Source organism: Balaenoptera physalus, assembly GCF_965194825.1.
Source record: "Balaenoptera physalus genome assembly, chromosome: 3".
NCBI lineage: Eukaryota > Metazoa > Chordata > Mammalia > Artiodactyla > Balaenopteridae > Balaenoptera > Balaenoptera physalus.
This window is the reverse complement of record NC_138890.1, coordinates 177367340-177390431: the sequence shown is the minus strand read 5'-3', so window position 1 is coordinate 177390431 and position 23092 is coordinate 177367340. Positions and strand designations below refer to the sequence as shown.

At 52.0% G+C, this 23092-nt stretch overlaps 1 protein-coding gene across 5 annotated transcripts; it reads left to right on the top strand.

Annotated features, from left to right (window-relative positions):
* Positions 1–16: 16 nt before the first annotated feature.
* On the top strand, positions 17–23092 carry EXOC3 (exocyst complex component 3). Of its 5 annotated transcripts, none has more exons than XM_082455260.1 (13): positions 17–127; positions 1312–1502; positions 3701–3920; positions 11889–12570; positions 14389–14506; positions 15104–15229; positions 16195–16295; positions 18154–18264; positions 18356–18506; positions 19624–19746; positions 21728–21889; positions 22180–22307; positions 22783–23092. In XM_082455260.1, exons 2-13 carry the CDS (start codon positions 1359–1361, stop codon positions 22952–22954), a joined length of 2238 nt encoding a protein of 745 aa, XP_082311386.1. In that variant the 5' UTR covers positions 17–127; positions 1312–1358; the 3' UTR covers positions 22955–23092. The 5 variants fall into 5 exon arrangements, with proteins under 5 accessions (XP_082311386.1, XP_082311384.1, XP_082311385.1 ...); XM_082455258.1 differs by having other exon boundaries at positions 76–156; XM_082455259.1 differs by lacking the exon at positions 17–127 and adding an exon at positions 168–327.

Below are 23092 nucleotides of genomic sequence, written 5' to 3'. Positions count from 1 at the left end.
CCAGGTCACTCACCGCGCGCGCCGGGCACGCAGCGTCGGGACCGCCCAGACCCCACCCTTCCAGTGGCGAGGCCGGAAGCGGAAGTGCCTGCCGGCCGCTCACTTCCGGGCGGCGGCGGCGCGCACGGTGAGACTGCTGCGGGAGGGTGGTGCCAGGTCGGTGGTGGCGGTCGCCGCCCGCTGTCCCTTCTCCGGGCTCCGGCGGGTGCGGGCGCGGCCGGGAGGCGGTGCGGGTGGCAGTGGGGTCCCGGGGGCGGCCGAGTCGAGCCGCGAGGCTCGCGTCCGCGGAGGGGCCGACGACGCGCCGCGCGAGGAGGGAGGAAGCAGGTGCAGAGCTGCGCGCGCGGGTGGCGGGCGGGGAGACGCGCGGCCGCCCCGGGGTGTCCGGCCGTGTGCGCGGGCCTGTGATCAGGAAAGGGGGCGAGGAGGGATGGCGCCGCAGCCCCGCTCCGTGGGCGGGCACGAAAGGCACTCGTGTGCAGGGCCCTCGGGGGTCTGCGCGGACTTGGGTGGTGCTCTGAAAGTGTGTGGGGAGGGGTGAGAAATGTCTTTGAGAATTGTGCACAGAAAACACGCATGGAGACGGGCGGCTAGTAGCTGAAGTCAGTCCTCCTCTGCCAGACGCTCACCAGGTGTCCGTAGCTCCGTGGCTGGGGTGTTGGTGGAGCTGGCGCTGAAGGCAGGTGTGCTTGGTGTCCGAGCACCTGTGCCCTGTGCACCGCACCTGAGCAGAGTGCCTTCTGCCCTCTCACCTTTGTTGACTAGGGCTGTTAAACAGCAGGAAATGGAATTTGGGGTACTGCAGACAGTGATTTTTGAGGGGAATGGCAGGACGGGTGCTGGAACCTCAGCTAGGGAGGGTAAGGTGCTGTCCCTCTGCCTCCACGTGTTCACGAGGTGTCCTGGCGCGGCCCCCGCCCCCCGTGTGTAAAGGGGTGGTGTGAGGGCTCTGGAAATGAGAAATTGGCCCTGTCTGGGGGAGAGAAGTGCCCTGGAGACTGACATCTGATGCGATGAGTAGTCTGGGGCCCACATAGAGGCATCGTCTGTATGTTAATATCTTATACCTGTAATCGCCCCTGCTCCGCCTAAAGGTAGAACTGTGTTCTGAAGGTTTGTATTGCTTATCGAGGAGTTCATAATCCTAGTTCAACTTTCTTTCAGGTTTCCTGGGTTAATGATCTCGAATGCTCTCATTAGAGCCCCGCTGTGAACAGCACTGTTGGTGGAGGGGGGTAAGTTTTGTTGCTAACATTTCTACCTCCCTAACACATATTCCCCCTCCTGTTCCCTCTCTGCCTGTGGACACAGGATGCCTCTAGCATGACAGGCGCAGAGATTCTGCCAGCTTCGTAGCCATGAAGGAGACGGACCGGGAGGCTGTTGCGACAGCGGTCCAGAGGGTTGCTGGGATGCTTCAGCGCCCGGACCAGCTGGAGAAAGTGGAGCAGTATCGCCGAAGAGAGGCCCGGAAGAAGGCCTCTGTGGAGGCCAGACTGAAGGTATGAGGCCAGAGTGTCCACGGGCACCTGCTTCCCTCCCAGACGGGACAGAGGCTTTTATCTCAAGTTTCAGGCTCCTGCTTAACACCTGGACTTTGTGATGATGTGGAAGAGGGCAGCCTTGAATGTTACCTTGACTTAGCACGTTCCTTCCAACAATATACTGCCAATCAGTAGATTGACAAGACTGGGGGAATGTTGAAAACACCAAAGGAACAACCTTTTTGAGCACCCAGAAATGTCCATTTAACTTTTTAAAAAACACTAGAAGAGTAACAGCTTCTCTTCTTTATTAAAAGCTCTTCTACAGAGTGTATCCAGAGAGCATTTTGTTTGGCTCATTCTTGCACATGCTGTAGTAGGCTGACTGCGTACCAGGCATGCTGCTGGCCCTGGGGCAGGAAGGAGGGGAGCTCAACACATTTATTAGAGTGTGTGAGAGTGAGGCAAGAAAGAAAATCGATCTTTTATGATTTGGATTGGCTTTCAACTTAATTCACACGGAGGGAGGGGGTTTTATTAAAATTACGCACACTTGGTGTAGTTATAAAAACGTCGAGACCGAGGCCTGCTGTAGTTGACTGACAGCACAACGGTCTTGAGGACTCGAGAGCGCGTTTGAGGAAGGTTACTTCTCATGCTGACATGGTAGTGAGGTCACCTCTCCAGTCGAAAACATTAGCGTCAGGTAAGTGCAGGTTTGTTGAGACAGGATGAGGGTCATTCATTTGCACCAGCGAAGCAGCCAAAGACCTGTTGGACTAATTTGAAACAGTTTCATGTCAATTTAAAAAATAGTTTAGGGCTTCCCTGGTGGCACACTGGTTAAGAATCTGCCTGTCAATGCAGGGGACACGGGTTCGATCCCCAGTCCGGGAAGATCCCACGTGCCGCAGAGCAACTAAGCCCGTGCGCCACAACTACTGAACCTGCGCTCTAGAGCCCGCGAGCCACAACTACTGAAGCCCATGCGCCTAGAGCCTGTGCTCCACAAGAGAAGACACCGCAATGAGAAGCCCATGCACCGCAACGAAGAGTAGCCCCCGCTCACCGCAACTAGAAGAAAGCCCACATGCAGCAACGAAGACCCAATGCAGCCAAAAAAAAAAAAAAAAGGAAAAAAAAATAGTTTAGACCTGCTACGTTTTTATTCAGAATTTTATTTTATTTTAAATTTATCTTTGGCTGTGTTGGGTCTTTGTTGCTGCACGCAGGCTTTCTCTAGTTGCGGCGAGCGAGGTCTACTCTTCCTTGCGGTGCGTGGGCTTCTCATTGCGGTGGCTTCTCTTATTACGGAGCACGGGCTCTAGGCACGGGGGCTTCAGTAGTGTGGCGCCCGGGCTTAGTTGCTCCGCAGCATGTGGGATCTACCCGGACCAGGGCTCAAACCCCTATCCCCTGCATTGGCAGGCGGATTGTTAACCACTGCGCCACCAGGGCAGCCCTTATTTAGAATTTTCATCTGTTCTAGGAACTTGTGGGATTAGCTAACAGTTGTTGTGGTTTCCTGGAATCGTCGATTATTTCTCAGCGCTACTTAGTGTTTCGTGGGTGAAAGGGATCCCTGGCCACCACTGTGCTCCCTGGTCCCTTCCTTTCCCACCCACCTGCTGCTGCTCCTTCATGCCCTCTCCGTTCTGACTGTGCAGCTCACTGGCGGGCATCGCCACGCGCTCTCAGAGTGAGTCTGAATCTCAGGTGTACCAGCTCTGCGTCGTGGGGCCGGCCGTCCTGGAGCGCAGTCTGGCTCTGGCCGAATGGCAGGAAAGCCCTCTCCGCTCAAGCTGATGAGCAATTCCTGACCGTGTCTCCATCTAGTGAGGGCCCGTCAGGAAGCCGAGGGGTGCCTGAGAGGTGGTGTGGAGAGTCCTTCTAAGGGCACCGCTTAGGGGCGGCCCTGGGGCTCGGGGCACTCCCACGGTGGAGCCTCGCGTTTTCAGGTCAGGGAGCTGGAGGAGGGGTGTTGTGAGGTTTTCTCGACAGAGCTATAGAAACGTTTTGTTCTAAGGCAGCAGTGGAAAAAAGGAACAGTTACCTTATGAATCAGTGGAACCCTTGTTGCGTTTCATTGTCTTGTCTGTGGGCATTGGCTGTTCTCTGCTATTGAAACGCCTCTTGTCTACACTCTGAGCCTCCTGGGAAGGTCCGCTCGCTCGTGGCCGTCCCGGCTCTGCTCACCCACCCCGCGTCTTCCCCAGGCCGCGATCCAGTCGCAGCTGGACGGGGTGCGCACGGGCCTCAGCCAGCTCCACACCGCGCTGAGCGACGTCCAGGACATCCAGCGGTCCCTGGCCGACGTCAGCAAGGACTGGAGGCAGAGCATCAACACCATCGAGAGCCTCAGGGACGTGAAGGACGCCGTCGTGCGGCACAGCCAGCTCGCCGCCGCCGTGGAGAACCTCAAGAACATCTTCTCAGGTAGCCGGGCCGCGCGCGCCCACCACTCTCGTGTGTGTCTCCTCGCCCCGCGGCTGCTGCAGGGCAGTTGCAGCTGTCGGCGCCCTGCTCAGAGGTGTGATTCCCGCCTGCACAGTTAGGTTCGTATTTTGAACACGGGCGGATGGTCAGTTGAGTAAATAAAGGCTAGTAGGACGTTTGTGGTTCTGAAATTGTCAGGACAGGCACAGGAACGTGTAACTGAGCAAGCGCTGCCTGAGCGCCGTTCCCTCGGCTGCCGTGTGGCCCAGCGGGACCGGCCAGGCGCCGGAGGATGAAGGTGCGCCGCCCGCCGCAGCGGCTCGCGGTCTGCGGGCGGAGCAGCCCTGCGAACCGGACGACAGGGCGCGGTTCCCAGACAGGAAGAGCGTGCGTGGGGGCGGGGCAGGGGCGGATAGGGCACACCCTGGGGTCTCAGTCCCCGTGGGAGCCGGGCCGCGGGGGTCCTCGGGGCTGGTGGGGAAGGTGTGGGCGTGGGCGGGGCCCTTTCAGAACCGTGTCCCGGTACCGCGCCGGCGGGAGGAAGAGTGCTCCCCGGCCCGGCCCGTTTGGGCTCAGCGTCAGCCGTCACCAGCGCAGGGTGCCCCGTTGTGTCCGGCACGCCCCCTCGTGCTCCACCCCCTAGAGCTCGTCCCTCCCCTCGTCCCCTTGCCGCTGTCGGGGTCATCAGCATCCCAGCCGGAAGCCTTGGGGTGGTCTGACCCCTTCCCTGCCTTTATCTGGTGTCTGGTCTCTGGTCTCAGCGAGTTCTATCTGCACTTCCTCCGAACTCTGCTCGACCCCTGAGTGTAATCTGGTGCAGTTCTTCCCCTCCGCCCACCACGTGTAAACCCGCAGCATGGGTGGCCTTGCTCCTGGCCCTGTTCCGCTGGCCTCCTCCTACGTGTCTGATGGCAGCATTATTGAGTACTTGACCCCGCCCCTCTGTGCGTGCTCTGCTTCCCGGGACCTGATACTTCGGGCCGTGCTCCGAGGCCCTGCTCCGTCCCCCCATGACTGACACGGCACTGCCGACAGCTCCTCTAGGTGACTGTTGACGACCTGGAATTGGTCCCGTCTCCCTGCCAGAATCTCCGTCGTGACATTCAACCAGCCTTCTTAGTTCATTTCTCTCTTAATAATTTCCTGTTGACTGACATTTTCTCCAGTCTTGTAAAGCTAATGCCAAATAACCAAAAAGTTACCTTTTCATCTACATGACCACATTTGGATCCACATGACCAAAAAGTTACCAGTTCATCCACAGAGGTTGAAAATAATTTTCTTCCTTTGATGAACAATGAGGCTGTGATGTAGGTGTGGTTTTTGTTAGGAGTGTGTTTCTGTTGGGAAGATGCTGTGCTTGTTTGGCTCCCTTCAGACTCTTCTCATCGCCTGTAATTCAGTAGTGTTGTGCACACAGCCTGTTTTTTCTCCACAGGAGAAAAATTATAAAATTTAAAAAATTTTAAATTAAAATTATAAAGTATGCATAATGTAAAATTTACCATCTTGACCATTAAAAATTATAAAATAAAAATTTTTTAAAATTATAAAATATGCATAATGTAAAATTTACCATCTTGACCTTTTTTTTTTTAAGTTAACTCTGTATGACTCTTAGGTTTTACCTCTGTTTTTTATTTTTTATTTTTTTTTAATGCTATTCTTGTCTGCTTACATTCTTTTTATTTATGTATGTATGTATGTATGTATGTATGTATGTATGGCTGTGTTGGGTCTTCGTTTCTGTGCGAGGGCTTTCCCTAGTTGCGGCAAGTGGGGCCACCCTTCATCGCGGTGCGCGGGCCTCTCACTATTGCGGCCTCTCTTGTTGCGGAGCACAGTCTCCAGACGCGCAGGCTCAGTAATTGTGGCTCACGGGCCGAGTTGCTCCGCGGCATGTGGGATCTTCCCAGACCAGGGCTCGAACCCGCGTCCCCTGCATTGGCAGGCAGATTCTCAACCACTGCGCCACCAGGGAAGCCCCCATCTTGACCATTTTTAATTGCACAGTTCTGTAGTATGAAGTACTTTCATATCATTGTGAAACCATCACTATTCATCTCTAGAACTCTTTTCACCTTGCAAAATTGAAACTTTATAGTGCTCTATGTCAATTCTATCTCAATAAAACTGAAAGGAAAAAAAATCTGCAGCCATTAAATGATAGCTCCCCATGCGCCCTCCCAAGTCCCTTACTAGGTGTAGGTCTATTCAGATTTTCTGTTTCTTTGTGGTTTAGGTTTTGTGTTTCTAGGAATCTGCACTTCATCTGGGTTATCCAGTTTGCTGGTGTACAGTTGTTCATAGTACTCTTATAATCCTTTTTATTTCTGTAGAATTGGTAGTGATGTCCTCACTTTTATTTCTGATTTTAGTTTTGGAGTCTCCTTATTTTCTTAGTTCATCTAGGTAAGATTTGTCAATTGCTAATCTTTTCAAAGAACTACCTTTGGTTTTGCTGATTTTCTGTTTTGTTTTTCGATTCTCTGTTTATCCCTGCTCTAATATTTATTATTTCCTTCCTTTTGGTAGCTTTGGGTTTAGCTTTTTTTTTTTTTTTTTTAAGAACTTAAAAAAAAAAATTAGTACAGTTGACTTATGTTAGTGTCTGGTATACAGCAGAGTGGTTTAGTTATACACATATATATACACATATATGTAGGTATATTCTTTATCATATTCTTTTTCATTGTAGTTGAGGGTTTAGTTTGTTCATTTTCTAGTTCCTTAAGTTGTAAAGTTAGGTTGTTGATTTGAAATCGTTCTTCTTTTTTAACTGAAGTGTTTATAGCTGTACTTCGCCCTTAGCACTGCTTTGCTTGCATTCTGTAAGTTCTGGTATGTTGTGTTTTCATTTTCATTCATCTCTAAGTATTTTCTAATTTCCCTTGTAATTTCTTCTTTGGCCCATTGATTAAGAGTGTGCTGCTTAATTTCCACAAATTTGTGAAAGTTTTGTCAATTACAGATTTCTAACTTTATCCATTTGTAGTCAGAGAAGATATTTTGTATGATATTTATCTTTTAAAATCTGTTGAGATTTAATTCATGGTTTAAATGAATCCATGCCTAATGATTTAATTTAATTCATGCCTAAGGGTATGGTCTGCCCTAGAAAATGTCCCATGTGCACTTGAGAGGACTGACTGTGTGTGCTGTTGTGTTGGGTGAAGTGTTCTGTATACGTCTGTTAGATCTAGTTAGTTTGTCGTGAGGTTCAAGTCCCGTTTCCCTACTGATCTTCTGTCTGGTTGTTGTGTTCATTATTGTGAGCGGCGTATTGAAGTCTCCAGCCATTATTGTAGAACCGTCTGTTTTTCCAGTTATGCCAATTTTTGTTTCATATATTTTGATGGTCATTAGGTGTGTAAATGTTTATAATTGTATCTTCTTACTGGGTTGAACGTCTTATTAATATAAAATTCCTTCTTTGTCTCTTATAACCTTTTTTGACTTTGAGTCTGTTTTGTCTGATGTTAGGACGGCCACCCCTGCTCTCTTTTGGTTACTGTTTGCATGGAGTAACTTTTCCCATCCTTTCACTTTGAATCTATTTGTGTCGTTGGATCTCAAGTGAGTCTTTTGAAGGCAGCGTAAAGTTGGATCATGTGTTTTTATCCATTCTGCCAGTCTCTGTCTTTTGATTGGAGAGTTTAATCTACTTACATTTGAAGTAATTACTGGTAAGGAGGGACTTAATTCTGTCATTTCCCAACTGTTTTCTGTATGCCCTTATTTTGTCATTTTCTGCATTATAGTCTTTAGTTGATTTTGTTTTTGTAGTGAAGTGTTTTAATTCCTTTCTCAATCGTTTTTTTTTGTATATTCTATAGCTATTATCGTTTTTTGTTCCCATGGGGATTACATTTAACATCCTAAAGTTACAACACTAATTTGAATTTATACCAGCGTAACTTCAATAATATACAGAAACTCTGCTCCTATACAACACTGTTCCCATCTCCTTTCAGTTATTGATGTCACAGAACTACATCTTTATACATTGTGTATCCAAAAACATAGACTAGTTGCTTTTTTTAAAGAAATGCATTAGTCTTTCAAATTATGTAGAAAGTAAAATGTGGAATTATAAACCAGAGTTACAGCAATTCTAGCTTTTTATTAGTACTAGCTTTGGACTAATATTTTTTTTTTCTCTAAATGTACCGGTCTCTTGAATTATGTAGAACAAAAAGAGTTACAAAGCAAAGTTACAATAATACTGGCTTTACAGTTGCCCATGTATTTACCTTTACTGAGACCTTCATTTCTTCCCAGAGCTTCAAGTTGCTGTCTGGTGTCATTTCACCTGCAGGACTTCTTTAGCATTTCTCACAGTGTAGGTCTAGTGGTCACAGACTCCTTCAGCTTTTGTTTGGGAATGTCTTAATTTCTCCTTCACTTTTGGGGGACAGTTTTACCAGATATAGGATTCTTGAGTTACAGTTTTTTTTCCTTTTAGCACTTTGAATATTACCAGCAGGCTGCTTTTTGTCCTCCAAAGTCTCTGAAGAGAAATCTGCTGACATCCCACTGAGGACCCCTTGTATGTGATCAGCTGCTTCTCCCTTGCAACTTTCACGATCTCGCTCTCTCTGTTTGGCTTTCCATGGTTTGATTATAATGTGTCTCGGTGTTGGGTCTCTTTGAGTTTTTTCTGTTTGGAGTTTGTTGAGTTCTTGAATGTTTATATTTATGTCTTTCATCAAATTTAGTAAGTTTTTGACCACTATTTAAAATACAGGCACACCTTGGAGATAACGCAGGTTCGTTTTTAGACTGCCTCAGTAAAGCAAATTATCTCAGCAAAGCGAGTCACGGGAATTTTTTGGTTTCCCAGTGAATATAAGTTATGTTTACATTGTGCTGTAGTTTATTAAGTGTGCAATACCAGTATGTCTTAAAAAAACAATGTACATACCTAAAATAAAAAATACTTTATTGCTGAAAAATGCTAACCGTCATCCAAACTTTCAGCGAGTGATAAGCTTTCTGCTGGTGGAGGTTCTTGCCTTAATGTTGATGGCTGCTGACTGATCAGGGCAGTGGTTGCTGAAGGCTGGAGTGGCTGCGGCCGTTTCTTAAAACAAGACAGCAGTGACGTTGGCTGTGTTGACTGACTCTTCCTTTCAGGAATGATTTCTCTGTAGCAGCAATGTTGTTTGATAGCATTTTACCACAGGAGAACTTCTTCTAAAATTGGAGTCTGTCCTCTTAAACCCTGCTGCTGCTTTGTCAACTAAGTGTATGTAATATTCTAAATCCTTTGTTATTTCAGCAATTTTCACAGCATCTTCAAACTTCAGGAGTAGTTTCTATCTTAAGAACTTTCTTTGTTCATCCATAGGAAGCAACTCTGCATGTGTTAAGGTTTTATCATGAGATCACGGCAGTTCAGTCACATCTTCAGGCTCCACTTCTAATTCTGGTCCTCTTGCTGTTTCCACCACATCTGCCATTGCTTCCTCCACTGAAGTCGTTAACCCCTCAGAGTCATCCGCGAGGGTTGGAATCAACTTCTTCCAAACCCGTTAATGTTGGTATTTTGACCTCTTCTCATGAATCACGAGTGTTCTTAATGGCATCCAGAACGGTAAATCCTTTCCAGAAGGTTTTCAGTTGACTCTGCCCTGATCTATGAGGGGAATCACTATCTATGGCAGCTGTAGCCTTACGAAATGTATTTCTTAAATAATAAGATTTGCAAGTCGATGTTATTCCTCTATCCGTGGGCTGCAGAATAGATGTTGTGTTAGCAGGCATGAAAACAACAAGGATCTTGGTGCACGTCTCCATCAGAGCTCTTGAGTGGCCACGTGCATTATCAATGAGCAGTAATGTTTTGAAAGAAATCTTTTTTTCTGAGCAGTAGGGCTCAACAGTGGGCTTGAAATATTCAGTAAACGATGTTGTAAAGAGATGTGCTGGCATCCAGGCTTTGCTGTTCCATTTATAGAGCACAAGTGGAATAGATGTAATATAATTCTTCAGGGCCCTAGGATTTTTGGAATGATAAATGAAGATTGGTTTCACCTTAGGGTCACCACCTACGTTAGCCCCTAACAAGAGAGTCAGCCTGTCCTCTGAAGCTTTGAAGACGGGCACCGACTTCTCCTCTCCAGCTATGAAAGTCCTACATGGCATCGTCTTTCAATAGAAGGCTGTTTTGTCTGCATTGAAAATCTGTTGTTTCGTGCAGCCGCCTTCATGAATTATCTTAGCTAGATCTTCTGGAGAACTTGCTGCAGCTCCTACACCAGCACTTGCTGCTTCATCTTGTGCTTCTGTGTTATAGAGACGGCTTCGTTCCTTCAACCTCATGAACCAGCCTCTGCCAGCTTCAAACTTTCCTTCTGCAGCTTCCTCACCTCCCTCAGCCTTCACAGAATTAAAGAGTTAGGGCTTTGCTCTGGTTAGGCTTTGGCTTAAGGGAATGTTGTGGCTGGTTTGACCTTCTCTCCAGAACACTCAGACTTTCCATATCAGCAATAAGGCTGTATTGCTTTCTTACCATTTTTGTGTTCACTGAAGTAGCACTTTTAATTTCCTTCCAGAACTTTCCTTTGCCTTCAGAACTTGGCTAACTGTTTGGCACAAGAGGCCCAGCTTTCAGCTTATCTCGGCTTTCAATAGGCCTTCCTCACTCAGCTTAATCATTTCTAGCTTTTGACTTAAAGTGAGAGATGTGCGACTCTTCCTTTCACTTGACCACTTAGAAGCCATTGTAGGGTTATTAATTGGCCTAATTTCAGTATTCTTGTGTCTCGGAATAGGGAGGCCTGAGGAGAGGGAGAGAGCAGGGGGAGCAGTGAGAACACACACCACGTTTGTCAGTTACGTTTGCCATCTTATACAGGCACGATTCTTGGTGGCCCAAAACAATTACAATAGTAACATCAGAGATCACTGATCGCGGATCACCATAACACTGATAAACATAGTGACAAGTTTGAAATATTGAAAGAATAACCAGCCGTGACACAGAGGCACGAAGTGAGCAAATGATGTTGGAAAAATGGTGCTGATAGACTTGCTTGATGCAGGGTTGCCACAGACCTTCGGTTTGTAAAAAATGCAGTGTCTGTGAAGCACAGTAAAGCGAAGCACGGTAAAACACAGCATGCCTGTAGTTGCTCTGCCCATCTTTCTTTCTTTTTCTTGGACTCCCACAATGTGCACCCGCAAACCCCTTAGGCTCTGTTCACTCTTCTCTAGTCTGTTTTTCCTCTTATCCTCATGCTTGATAATTTCCTTTGTCCTGTCTTCAAGTTTGCTGATTCTTTCTTCTGCTTGATCAAACCTGCTTTGAAAATCTGAAGTAAATTTTTCATTCAGTTACTGTTCTTTGCTCCACGTTTTCTTTTAGTTCTTTGAGCGCGTTTAAGAGTTTACTTTAGAGTCTTTGTCTAGTCCACCATCTAGTCCTTCTCGGGGATGGTTTCTGTTGGTTTATTTTTTCCTTGAATCTCTGTTCTCTCCTACATCTTCGTATGCCTTGTGATGTTGTTGAACGTTGGACATGAGAATCTAATAACATGTAACTCTGGAAATCAGATTTTCCTCTTTGCCAGGGTATGCTGATTTTGTTTATTGTTTCTGTTGTTTTGACTGTTGCAGGCTGTGTCTGTGCTGAGGATCAGGCTGAGATGTAAACTCAAGGTCTTCTCAGGTCTTTCTGAGCCTGTGCCTCTCCTGGTCATTTGCAGTCAATTGCTACTTTTCTACTGGTGCTGAGAGCTGAAATGCACCAGTATTAACCACAACTTACTTTCACACCTTTCCCTGGAAGTTGTGTGCCTTCAGTGGACTCCAGAGTTCCAAATTGGGTACTCAGATGGAGTCTGTCAGTGCAGCGGTTGTCCAAGTGGGAGACAGATTGCTGGTCACCCTTGTCCCCATCTGCCCGGAGTCCTGCATGGCCCTCTGTGTGGTTTTTCACGGTGCCATCTGTGCCTTTCCCCGCAGTGCCTGAGATCGTGAGGGAGACCCAGGACCTCATAGAGCAAGGGGAGCTGCTGCAGGCCCACCGGAAGCTGATGGACCTGGAGTGTTCCCGGGACGGGCTGATGTACGAGCAGTACCGCATGGACAGCGGGAACGCGCGTGACATGACCCTCATCCACAGCTACTTCGGGAGCACGCAGGGGCTGTCCGACGAGCTGGCCAAGCAGCTGTGGGTGGTGCTGCAGAGGTCCCTGGTCACCGTGCGCCGTGACCCCACCTTGCTGGTCTCAGTTGTCAGGATCATCGAGAGGGAGGAAAAAATTGACAGGCGCATACTTGACCGAAAAAAGCAAACTGGCTTTATTCCTCCTGGAAGGCCCAAGAACTGGAAGGAGAAGATGTTTGCCATCCTGGAGAGAACCGTGACCACCAGGATTGAGGGCACACAGGCGGACACCAGGGAGTCTGACAGGATGTGGCTCGTCCGCCACCTGGAGATCATAAGGAAGTGCGTCCTGGACGACCTCATCGTCGCCAGGAACCTGATGGTGCAGTGTTTTCCCCCCCGTTACCAGATTTTCAGGAGCCTCCTGAACGTGTACCACCAGGCTCTGAGCACACGGATGCAGGAGCTCGCATCAGAGGACCTGGAAGCGAACGAGATCGTGAGCCTGCTGACGTGGGTCTTAAACACTTACACCAGGTAACTCCACCTGTATGCCTGGCGTTTCCTGTTTCATAGACACTGGGGGTGAAGCATCCTGACAGTTTCTAAACGTCTGCTGCGTCCTCTTGCTCAGGGCGGGTGCTCAGCACCCACGGGCGCTGCCTTCTGGCTGACGCGTCTCCTTTTGGTCCATCTGTGACCCGAGGTCGGGCCCGGCCCGTGGTCGTGTGGACGCTCTTGCATTTGGGTGGTGCCTGCGCTCTGGCTCTTCAGTCCGTAGTGAGCAGTTCGGCATTGCGTTCCCTGCACTCCTGACCCGCCTTCTCACGGTGACACTGAGAGCGGGTGGTGTCACCTGTTGGACAGGTGAGGACACGTGGACCCAGGAGGTCCTGAGACCTGCACAGAGTCACGTGCTGCTGAGGAGACACCAGCTCGCTCCTGCTGGCTTCTGACCACCCGAGTCTGGTTTCTTCTCACCAGCATACCAGCATGAGAGGAAAGTCAGCTACCCTTTGGCACTTCAGCCTTGAGGTTTTGTCACTTCATAAAAGGGCTGTGAGGCACTTGGTGCAGGCATTACTTTGAGGTAGGGTTTGAAAAACGAGCCAGGGGTGGGGTATTGTGAAATTCTTTTAGGACTAGCTAGCGAGAGGAAAGCACGTTTTATTCTAGCCTGTCTTGTCGCTAGTGTGTAGAAATTAATTAAACTTCCCGTTTTAGCAGTAAGGTTTTGGGATTTTTTTGGTCTGTGTTTGTTTGTTTTTTGGTAGCTGCTTGTAGTAGAGAATATGTACATTTCAACACGGAAAGATATAAAGAGAAAGAAAACATCGTGTTCACTGTGGCTGGTGCTCTCTCTGCTTTCCTGTGCTGGGCTTGGGCCTCGGCGCCTCCTGTGTGCCGCCCTCCATTGCCATCACCTGATCCTGTCGTCGGGTCACCCTCGAGGAAGACCGCTCACCATCGCCTTCGTCCTGAGGCGCAGGGAGGACCACGCCCAGGGTCGCACGGCCCTCGGGTGGGGAGCAGGACTTGCATCGGGGGTCTGGGCCCTCGCCGCGCTCCAGCCGCCGGACTTGTGCATTTGCGTGACCTGCGTGGTTTTAGGCCGTGGTTCTGTTTCTCGCTCACCACGTTGTAAGCATCTTTCTGCCCTTGGCGATTCCCGACAGCTTCTTGTTGCTCACCACGTCCTGTCGTATTGGAGTTTCTTACGGGAAAAGTTGGACTGCTTTCACACTAGAAACGTTTTCATGCGGAGTTAAGGTTCTTGGGGCAGAAATAATCTAAGCTGTAGATGGTCTGTTAATTTTTGCAGAATCTCCTGAAGTGCTCTTTCACTCAGGAAGACCTTGGATGTCTCAGGAGTGGTGGGCAGGCTGTCGATACTCGGGATTGTCATTGTGAATCCGCGCTTGGGGAGTCACCTGAGCAATCAGCCTTGGGCGTGTAGGCAGCCAGCCGCACACCTAGCTTTTGTCTGTTGTTTATGAAAACTGTTTTCTGAAGCTTGGTTCACACCCCTCCCTCCTTCAGCGCCATAGGCTGAAGGCACGGACGCTGCCCTTGCTGACGCGCGTTTGGTCGCAGGCGTCAGGTGTACTCCGCTCTGGTCCTTGTCCTCCTGCTGGACCAGCGGCGTTAGCGCCTGTGCCCTGCGTTTCCAAATTCAGTGCTTGTCTGTTGTTCTCCAGCTCAGCTCAGCTCTGACCGCCTACCTGCAAGGCCCTGGTCTTCCTCAGGGGGCACTGTGGGTGGAGCAGACAGACCTTGCCCTGCAGGCCCCTGGGACGGGGGGTAGCAGCACCTACCTGAGGGGTTCCTCTTTCCCCTTCCTGGCTGTGCCCGCAGTGCAGAGATGATGGGGAACGCGGAGCTGGCCCCAGAGGTGGACGTCGGGGTCCTGGAGCCTCTGCTTTCTCCAAACGTGGTCTCCGAGCTGCTTGACACCTACATGTCAACTCTGACTGTGAGTGGAGGGATGTGGTCCCAGGTGGGCCGCGTCGGGCTGCAGCCGGGACCCATCTAGCCGTCGGGCTTCCCGAGGACGCACGGCTCTTTCTGAGAAGTTGGGTCTGGAGACGTCCTGGCTGTGCCGTGGCGCCTGCCCGCCTCACAGCGCCGAGCCCGGGAGTGGGAGGGCGGCAGGCGGCGGGGGGATACCGCCCAGTGCCCTCAGGGGTCCCAGGGTGCGATGAGGCGGTCAGGTCTGCTCCTGGGACGCGGGGAGCCTGCCACCAGGCAGCCTCTGACGGAGGCGCCGAGGCTGTGCTGGGAAGCAGGGGCGGCTGGGGCAGCAGCCGTGGGGTCTGGTCTCCGTGAATGGCCTGCCAGAGGCATGTAGGTCTCGTGCTTCCCTGTCCTGACTGACCTGGCCCGTCCTCCAGCATGACCGTCGTCCAGAAGTTTAAGTCGAGGGAGGCTGGCGGGGTCCCGCCCGTGGAGGTGGCTTGTCCTCTTGTGTGGGGACTGGGACCCCCAGGGGGCGGTGTTTGCTTCTGCAGCTGCTCCGCTGAAGAGCGGCCCGTTGACTCCAAGGCTGGTTCTGTTCTTCCCTCCTGCTTAGTCGAACATCATTGCCTGGCTGCGGAAAGCCTTAGAAACAGACAAGAAGGACTGGGTGAAAGAGACTGAACCTGAGGCCGACCAGGACGGCTACTACCAGACGACACTGCCCGCCATCGTCTTCCAGGTACCGGGCCTCGGGCTTCACAGGTGTGCACGCTTGTGTGCTGACGGCGGAGAGAACCTGCTTCTCTCTGGAGCTGAGGAGCCGAGGGTCAGACTTGCCAAGTAGTTTTGCCCACGGTCGCAAAACCTCATGTTTTTTGTTCTCCTAGTGGTTTTTGGTCTCAAACCAGAAGCTAATTATATGTTATGTGTGTCTGATGCTCACCTTTGAGTTTGCTTATTTCCTGATGTAATGGCCATGTACATGCGACACAGTCGAGTCTGATCCGAGGTGCTCTGGGAGGAGTCTTCCAGGTTTCTAGGTCATCGTGCGTTCTTACAGTTCGTCGGCTCTCCTTCTCTGGCCTGTCCAGTCCCCTTCCTTTGAGGAACACTGCTGACGGTAGGAGGGCCGAGCCGTGCTAGAGTGGTCTCCTTCTGCCGACGCGGAGCGTGGGCTCCAGCTGGGCTCTGCGTGATCCCATTAGTCCGTGACATGTTGGGCTTCACCCTTTCCTTTATTTTGGAAACTGACATCCCGTGAGCACATGGGGTGAGCTCTGCCTTCTGGCCCTTCTCCACCTTCCCATGTCCGGCGCCCCCAGCTCCAGTGTGTATCCATCCTCCTAGTGCTTAAGAAACCCACATCACAAACCACAGCCCAGCCCCTGGTACCCGTGTGACCCCAGCCACACCCGACCTCCCTGGACCCCTCGTCTCCCCGTCTCCCCGTGAGAACATACGTGTCCCCCTGTGGAGACCAGCCTGTTTGCAGGTAATTAGGAAATGATTCCCTGGGGTTTTTTTTACCTGGTAAGAAAGTTTTGTGTGTTTGTTTGAGTAACTTTGTTACTTTTCACCTGGCTTCATTTTTTCCTCTGAATTTGGACTGTCCTGACTACCAGTTAACAGGTGGGGGGTTTATATAATGGGAAATCTGCACGCTCCTGAGTTTATATCAGAATTCATAAGTTCTCCGATTTTTAGATGTTCGAACAGAACCTTCAAGTCGCTGCTCAGATAAGTGAAGATTTGAAAACAAAGGTACTCGTTTTGTGTCTTCAGCAAATGAATTCTTTTTTAAGTAGGTATGTATTCTCGCCAGTGTGCTAATTTAGAAAGTGGTTTTTTTTGTTTGTTTTTTTAATGGAGAGCAAAACTGTGTTGATCCTAATCTGGCTAGTATTAAAAAATAATTCAAGCCTGGATTCACTGTAGTCACCTTTTCCTGTCAGTCAGGACTCAGGCCCTTTCTTGTTATCTGCCTTTTGAATGGGTTGCATTCCCCCGGGGTCCCGGGTGTGATGGTGTGGGGTTCTCAGCAGTGGGCTGGTGCTACTGCAGCCTTGGAGCTGGGGACCTCCTTCAGTCAGCCTTCCTGTTGTCCCATTTCCCGGGGTGCCCTCCACAGGGATGCTCCCCCCCACGTTGTACACAAAGGAGATTTTCAAACGTATACGGAAGTAGAAAGAATGGCCTAAAAACCTGTTTAGCCCACCATCCAGGTTCAAAAGCTGCCCTTTAAAGCCACCCCTTGCCTCATCTGGCTCCTCTCCCCCTCGCTCTGCTGAAGTACGCTTGACCCTTGAACAACATGGGGGTTGGAGGGGCCGACCCCCTGGTGCGGCTGAACACCCACATGTAAGCTTGCGGTCGGCCCTCCTGCCGTGGTCACGCATCCACAGATGAGCCAGCCTCGGCTCGTGCGGCGCTGCAGTGCGTGCTGACTGAAAAAATTCACGTGTGAGTGAACCTGCACACTTCAAACCCACGTTGTTCAAGGGTCAGCTGTGCTTTACAGCAAACCCCAGACGTTGTGGCATTTCATCCCCTGCATTCCCTACCCTAACTGCAGTGCCGTCAACCACACGGAACTGTCAAGAGCGTTCCGTGGGGCCGCCTGACACCAAGTTTGGGTTTGGGTTTTCCCACTGGTCTCAGACCCACCTGGTTATAGCTGTGTGTTCAGACCAGGTCGGCAGAAGGCCTGCACGGTGTGGCGCTGGAGGGCAGCCCCTCTCGCTCAGCCGCTGGCTCGTGGAGACGCACAGACCCTCCTGTCCCGTGCCCTCCAGCCTGGCTTCACGCTGCCATCTGCCCACGCACCACAGGCTGGCTCTGAAGGCCGTGGGGCTCCTCCGTGCTTCCTTCCTGTTTGCCCGTAACCTGGCACGGGCTGTGTGCTCCACGCTTCTGCTCCTGTGGCTCGGGTGCCGACGGCCAGACCCCTACTGGGAACCCCGTCAGCTGTCCACCCGTGGGTCATGGCCTGAGTTAGTCATCCCATGGGGATCGTTCTGTAAAGTAGATGTTTTCCTCAGCAGCCTCAGCTGTGTGCTTACCTGAATCATGCATTGGACAGAAGGGTGGAATAAATGCTTGATTACTTCCCTTTAACTGCCCGTTTTCAGTTTGCTCCTTCCTTAACATCTATTGAAAACGCATACAAATTTATACAGTGTGTTGTGCTTTTCTTGTACTCCCATATATGTTTGAGAATCTCCGTGATAAATTCAAAAATGAAGTATGTAGCCATCTCAGTTGTTTTCTTGACATGTTAAAGAGTCTAATTTATTCTTAGTTTGATTTTTTCAGGGAAAGTCTCAGAAAAGGACATTTTATCTTAACATTTGATTGTGTTCTGAACACTATTGTATGAGTTTCTAGGTGAATCGTGTCAGATGAAATAATACCTTCCCAATTACAAATGTTTCAGAATATTTGTAAAATCAGAACACTGAGCCATATTTCGAAACCTGATAACGAAATTAATTTTTAATGCTCTTTTTTAGTTGATCAACTTCTATTAGCCTAGGTCACCCCCCCCAGAATCCTTTATTTTTGAAGACTCGTCTGGCCAGATGCTAGCGATGCAGAATGTGATTGTGGGGCCGCGTGTTGGCGCCGTGCCGGGAGGCTGCCCTGACGTGGCCGCGTGTCCCCCAGGTACAAGGAGGAGGTGCAGCTGTACAGGGAGGAGCATCTGCGGAAGCGGCAGCACCCGCACTGCTACGTGCAGTACATGATCGCCCTCATCAACAACTGCCAGACCCTCAAGTGAGCGGGGGGCCCTGGGGCCGCGGGGCTGGGGGGGGGCCCTGGGGCCGCCTCACCAGGCCCCTCTGTCTCCTCCTCCGTCTCCTCGCAGAGAATCCATAGTCAGTTTAAAAAGAAAGTATTTGCAACATGACACGGAAGAAGGCGTGTCTCTGAGCCAGCCGAGCATGGATGGGCTTCTGGACGCCATCGCCGAGGAGGGCTGCAGCAGCCTGCTTGAGGAAGTCTTCCTGGACCTGGAGGTGGGCGCCGCGGGCCAGGTCCCCTGGTGTGGCGTCGAGGAGAGACCCTTCCGGGAAGTGTTAGAGACCAGAGCACTCAACAGGTTACAGGGTAGAAGCTGGTATTGGAGAGGAGACTGGTTACAGTCATTAGCAGATTCTTGCTTGAGGGCACGAGCAGGCCTTCACGCCCATCACACAGCCGGGCTCGGGTTTGATCAGAGGCACAGAGCACAGCCATAAACAAAGTGCATTCAGATCACATCCAAGGCGCGGTGTGTGATGAGCAAGTAAGTTTATTTCAGAAGGTATAAAAATGGCTCAGCATCATATAGAACTGGCAGAAACCAGAATGTATTTAAAATACAGAATCATGATCATCTTGGGTCCTGCAGGGAAGGAGCTCCTGGGGTGATGGGTGGTATCATTTCATGACATCTGTAATTTTCTCAGAAATGGTTTAGAAAACAAAGTGTATTTAAAAAGACAGCATAATAGAGAAATAGGCAAAGAACATGAATAACTATTTCACAGAAAAAGGAGTCACGTGTCCTGAGTAAGAAACAGAGTGCCCGGTCTTAACTGCTCTTCAAAGAAAAACAAATGAAAACTGAATATTTCTGTTGCTTACCAGGACGGTAAGGGTTAAGAGCATGGCTACCACGTGATGCTGAGGGCATGAGACTCCTGGATTCTCTGTAGAACTGGGGATCGGTACAGTTATGGGAAGGCAGTTGGCACAAGGTTTGGAGGGCAATAGTCAAGGTTGTAGTTTGCATACTTTCTGACTAATAACTTTTAGTTTTAGGAATTTCACCTGCAAAAATACACAGATTCAGTGCAGCATTCTTTATAATTGCAAAATGAGACATTTTAAATGTTCATCAGAACTGGGTACACAAATTACAGAGCATCCACACGATAAACAGGTGTAGTCAGTTCAGGTGAGATGTGTACGCACAGACCCGCCCTTGGCGTCTGTAGAAGTCTTTACGGTCAAAGCGCACGTTTGCAGAGTGTCTGCGTGAACCTCGCTCTTGTGATCAGAACCGCAGGCGGGCGTAGGAAGGTGGCTCCAAGCGCCTCTCTCCCGAGGACAGGCTGTCATGGGGGTGTTCTCTGTGGTCTGTGCTTTCAGCACCATCTCAGTGAGCTGATGACAAAGAAGTGGCTGTTAGGATCAAACGCTGTAGACATCATCTGTGTCACCGTGGAAGACTATTTTAATGATTTTGCCAAAATTAAAAAGCCATATAGAAAGGTAAGAGTGTGGGGCACACATGTGGCCTGAGTCCCCTGGCATCTTGTGTAGAATTTGGTGTCATCAGTTCTTGGGTGGAAGTTCACGGGTGGTTTTGTGAACCCAAGCAGGTCGGAGACGTTGAAGGCTCTGAAGGTGGCAGAGGTGGAGGTGATGGGGCATGCACCTTGCTGTCCAAGGCCACGCTGACACGGCCGCAGACCCAGAACCCCGTGGGTGGTGGGGACTTCCTCAGCAGGGACCCCTCAAAGGGCGGGTGGGGCTGTGGCCATGGCTCTGATGAGAGGCTGGAGAGGAACGGCAGTTCCCTCTTCACGTCCACGCTCGGGGGCCAGCAGGCGGCTCTCAGCACAGGGCCCACGGGAGACTCCAGGGTCCCCGGCCGTCGGGGTCCCCTCCAGGCCCTGTGAAATGCCCCAGTTGCCATCTGGGGCTCAGGCAGCTTTCTGCGGGGGAATTCTCAGGGCCTTGGGTAGTTTTTGCTGTTGTTACTTTAAAATCAGCCTTTCTGTTTCTGGTTTATGGAAGCGTGAGTGGTTTGACACACAGAGCTCGGGTGCAGACACTTCAGGACGTGTCTCCGGGTCCTCCGGGCATCCCTGTAGACACTTGTCTCATTGGTGAGCAGCGTCAGTGTGTCATTTCATTTCTGGTTCTTGTACCTTCATGTCTTCTCTTTGTCTCGCTGCCCTGGCTGGGACCCCCCAGCACGGGGGCACCTCTGTCTCATTCGTAAGTTTACATTCTCCTAACCCTGCCATTAAAGGTGATGCTTGCAGGGAGACCCAGGTGTTTTAAATCCACCTGGTTGGTCGCTTCACAGCTGTCAGGAGCCTCTGGTGGTTAGAGGTCGGGGGGACCAGCTCTGTTCAATTTGGAATTTCTTGTTGCTTGTACAGTTTTTGGTTCCACCTTTTATGTTTCTCAGCATTCTGTCCTTTGATCTAATAGCGGGTGTGTGAAGTCCTCGGGGCTTGTGTCTCAGCCACTCCTGGTCCAGGTGGCTCGCCTCCTGGAGCGGCCGGGAGCCCGCAGTCTCACTTGCTCTGCCAAGAGCCTGGCCTCCGCCTGGGTCCCTGCAGCTGCCGGTGTCGTCTCGCTTCGTCTTGTTTGGGGCCCCTGGGGTGCCCCTCGCTGCCCGGCCTCCCTGGTACACAGAGCTCCTGATGTCGTTGTTGGGTCTCTGAGGCTGCGCCTTGGGTCAGCGGAGTCGTGCTCGCGTGTTCTTGGGTGACTGTCAGGTGTCCCTCTACCTGAGGGTGGGCTCCCGAGAAAACCATGGCCTTCTCCAAAACTTCCCCACACGTGTGGACGCGGGGCTCCTCTTTTCCCGGAAGCTCGTCACACCATCTCCAGAGACTGGTCGTTGACTAGCCTTCTGTGCACGAGGTGTGATGTGTGTGGAGCCCTTCAGCCTGTGAGGGGCAGAGCAGGGGCCTGGCCCAGGGTCCCCAGTCCTCCCACTGAACCCACCCCCCACACTGCTGGGCTGAGAAGCTGAGAGACGCATGCAGGATGGGCAGGGCGAGGAAAATAGACCCGGATCCCCCGGGGGGGCCCGTGAGCCACCGGATGGGTCTCAGTGAAGCGGGCGCCGCGCTGGCACCTGCCCCTTAGCCCCCGACGGGACGCTGCTGTGCAGCGGGTCCGCGCCCAGCACGACGCGCCTGGCGGGGCTGCAGGTGGGCGTCCCCGCGGCGCGCTTCATTCTCGGGGCTTTCTGGAATGGACATGAACATCCGAGGTGTCCAGGCAGTACCGGCTTTTGCGTCTGCCCGTGTCCCAGACGTGAAACACGGTGAACCTGCTACAATTTTCTAAAATAGAATTTGTAATAAAGGCTCCGGTGTGCTTCCTTTGTTGACTCTAAAATTTGTATCGATGAGAAAGGGGGAGGAGCGCGCTGGCCCGTGCACGGTGGACCTGGGCTCGCCTTGGGGCCCGCGTGCCAGGCTGACCCCGTTCTCCGTGTGCCCCGTAGCGGATGATCGCCGAGGCGCACCGGCGCGTGGTGCAGGAGTACCTGCGGGCCGTCCTGCAGAAGCGCATCTCGTTCCGGAGCGCCGAGGAGCGCAAGGAGGGCGCCGAGCGGATGGGGCGTGAGGCTGAGCAGCTGCGCTTTCTCTTCTGCAAGCTGGCGTCCGTGAGTGCGCCTGGCCGGGCCAGGTCCCTGGGGCCAGTCGCGTCGGGAGCCGAGCGCCCCACTGCTGGTCTCCTTCCGTGAGCCGGTCTGTGTGTAGACCTGCATGGCCTTGGGGCTGGGGGGCGGCGGCAGCTCTAGCCCCAGCGCTCGCTGCCCCTGCCCCTCAGAGAGGGGCCGCTCGCCACCGGGAGTGAGTCCGGAGGGGTTTGCCGGCTTGGGGCCTCTGCCGCACAGGGCATGGCGGAGGCCCCGGTGAGCGGCCCGCTCAGCCCCTGTGCTCTGTCCTGCAGGGGTTTGGTGAGGAGATGGACGGGCACTGTGACACCATCGTCGCTGTTGCCGAAGTCATTAAGCTCACGGACCCTTCTCTGCTCTACCTGGAGGTCTCGACTCTGGTCAGCAAATACCCAGACATCAGGTAGCAGCAGGGTCATTCCTGAGGTTGCTGGGGAGAGGGAGGGCCCCGGGCATTAGGTGGGAGCCTCCCGGGTGAGTGTGGCGGGTCCGGGCTCCCGCGAGGACCCCAGACGCCGTGCGGACGGCGATGCAGGCAGAGTGGGTTTCAGAGAGGACAGCGGTGCCTGCCGGCCCCAGCGCGGGTCACGGTTCCCGGGTGTCACCAGGCCACACTTGGCGCTCGGGGCGCCGATGGGAAGGTGGCCGAGCAGACTGGTTGCTGGAGGCTGATCCTGTGCCGTGTCGAGGTGGAGCCGAGGAACGGAGCCGGGCCCCTCCTGCGTGTGGGGGAAGGGAAGGGGCTCCCCGGTGCCGGCTCCCTGCCAGCCTTTGTGAACCTCCGGGAACCCTGCCGCCCGGTCGGGGGCTGGGGGGCTTGAGTCTGCTTCGGAGGCTGGGTGGCCGCGGCTGCACCCTGACGCCCCCTCCCCGCCCAGGGACGACCACATCGGCGCGCTGCTGGCCGTGCGGGGGGACGCCAGCCGGGACATGAAGCAGACCATCATTGAGACGCTGGAGCAGGGCCCGGCCCAGGCGAGTCCAGACTACGTGCCCATCTTCAGGGATATCGCGGTTCCCAGCCTGAACGTGGCCAAGCTCCTCAAGTAGCCGGCGGGGCGCCCCCCCAGGCGTCAGCTGCATGCCTGGGGGCGGCCTTGTCTCTGGAGAAGCTCCCCCTCGCCTCTGCGCTGTGTACACACTTCTGAAACTGCTGCTCAGTAAAGAGTCTGGACTTCTGCTGGGAAA

What these genes read in the sequence shown, in the direction of transcription:
- EXOC3 (XM_082455260.1), top strand. Translation starts at nt 1,359, where the DNA reads ATGAAGGAGACGGACCGGGAGGCTGTTGCGACAGCGGTCCAGAGGGTT. An exon ending in CTGTGGAGGCCAGACTGAAG is followed by an intron (nt 1,503 to 3,700) that starts GTATGAGGCCAG and finishes CGTCTTCCCCAG; the next exon opens with GCCGCGATCCAGTCGCAGCT. An exon ending in GTCTTAAACACTTACACCAG is followed by an intron (nt 12,571 to 14,388) that starts GTAACTCCACCT and finishes CTGTGCCCGCAG; the next exon opens with TGCAGAGATGATGGGGAACG.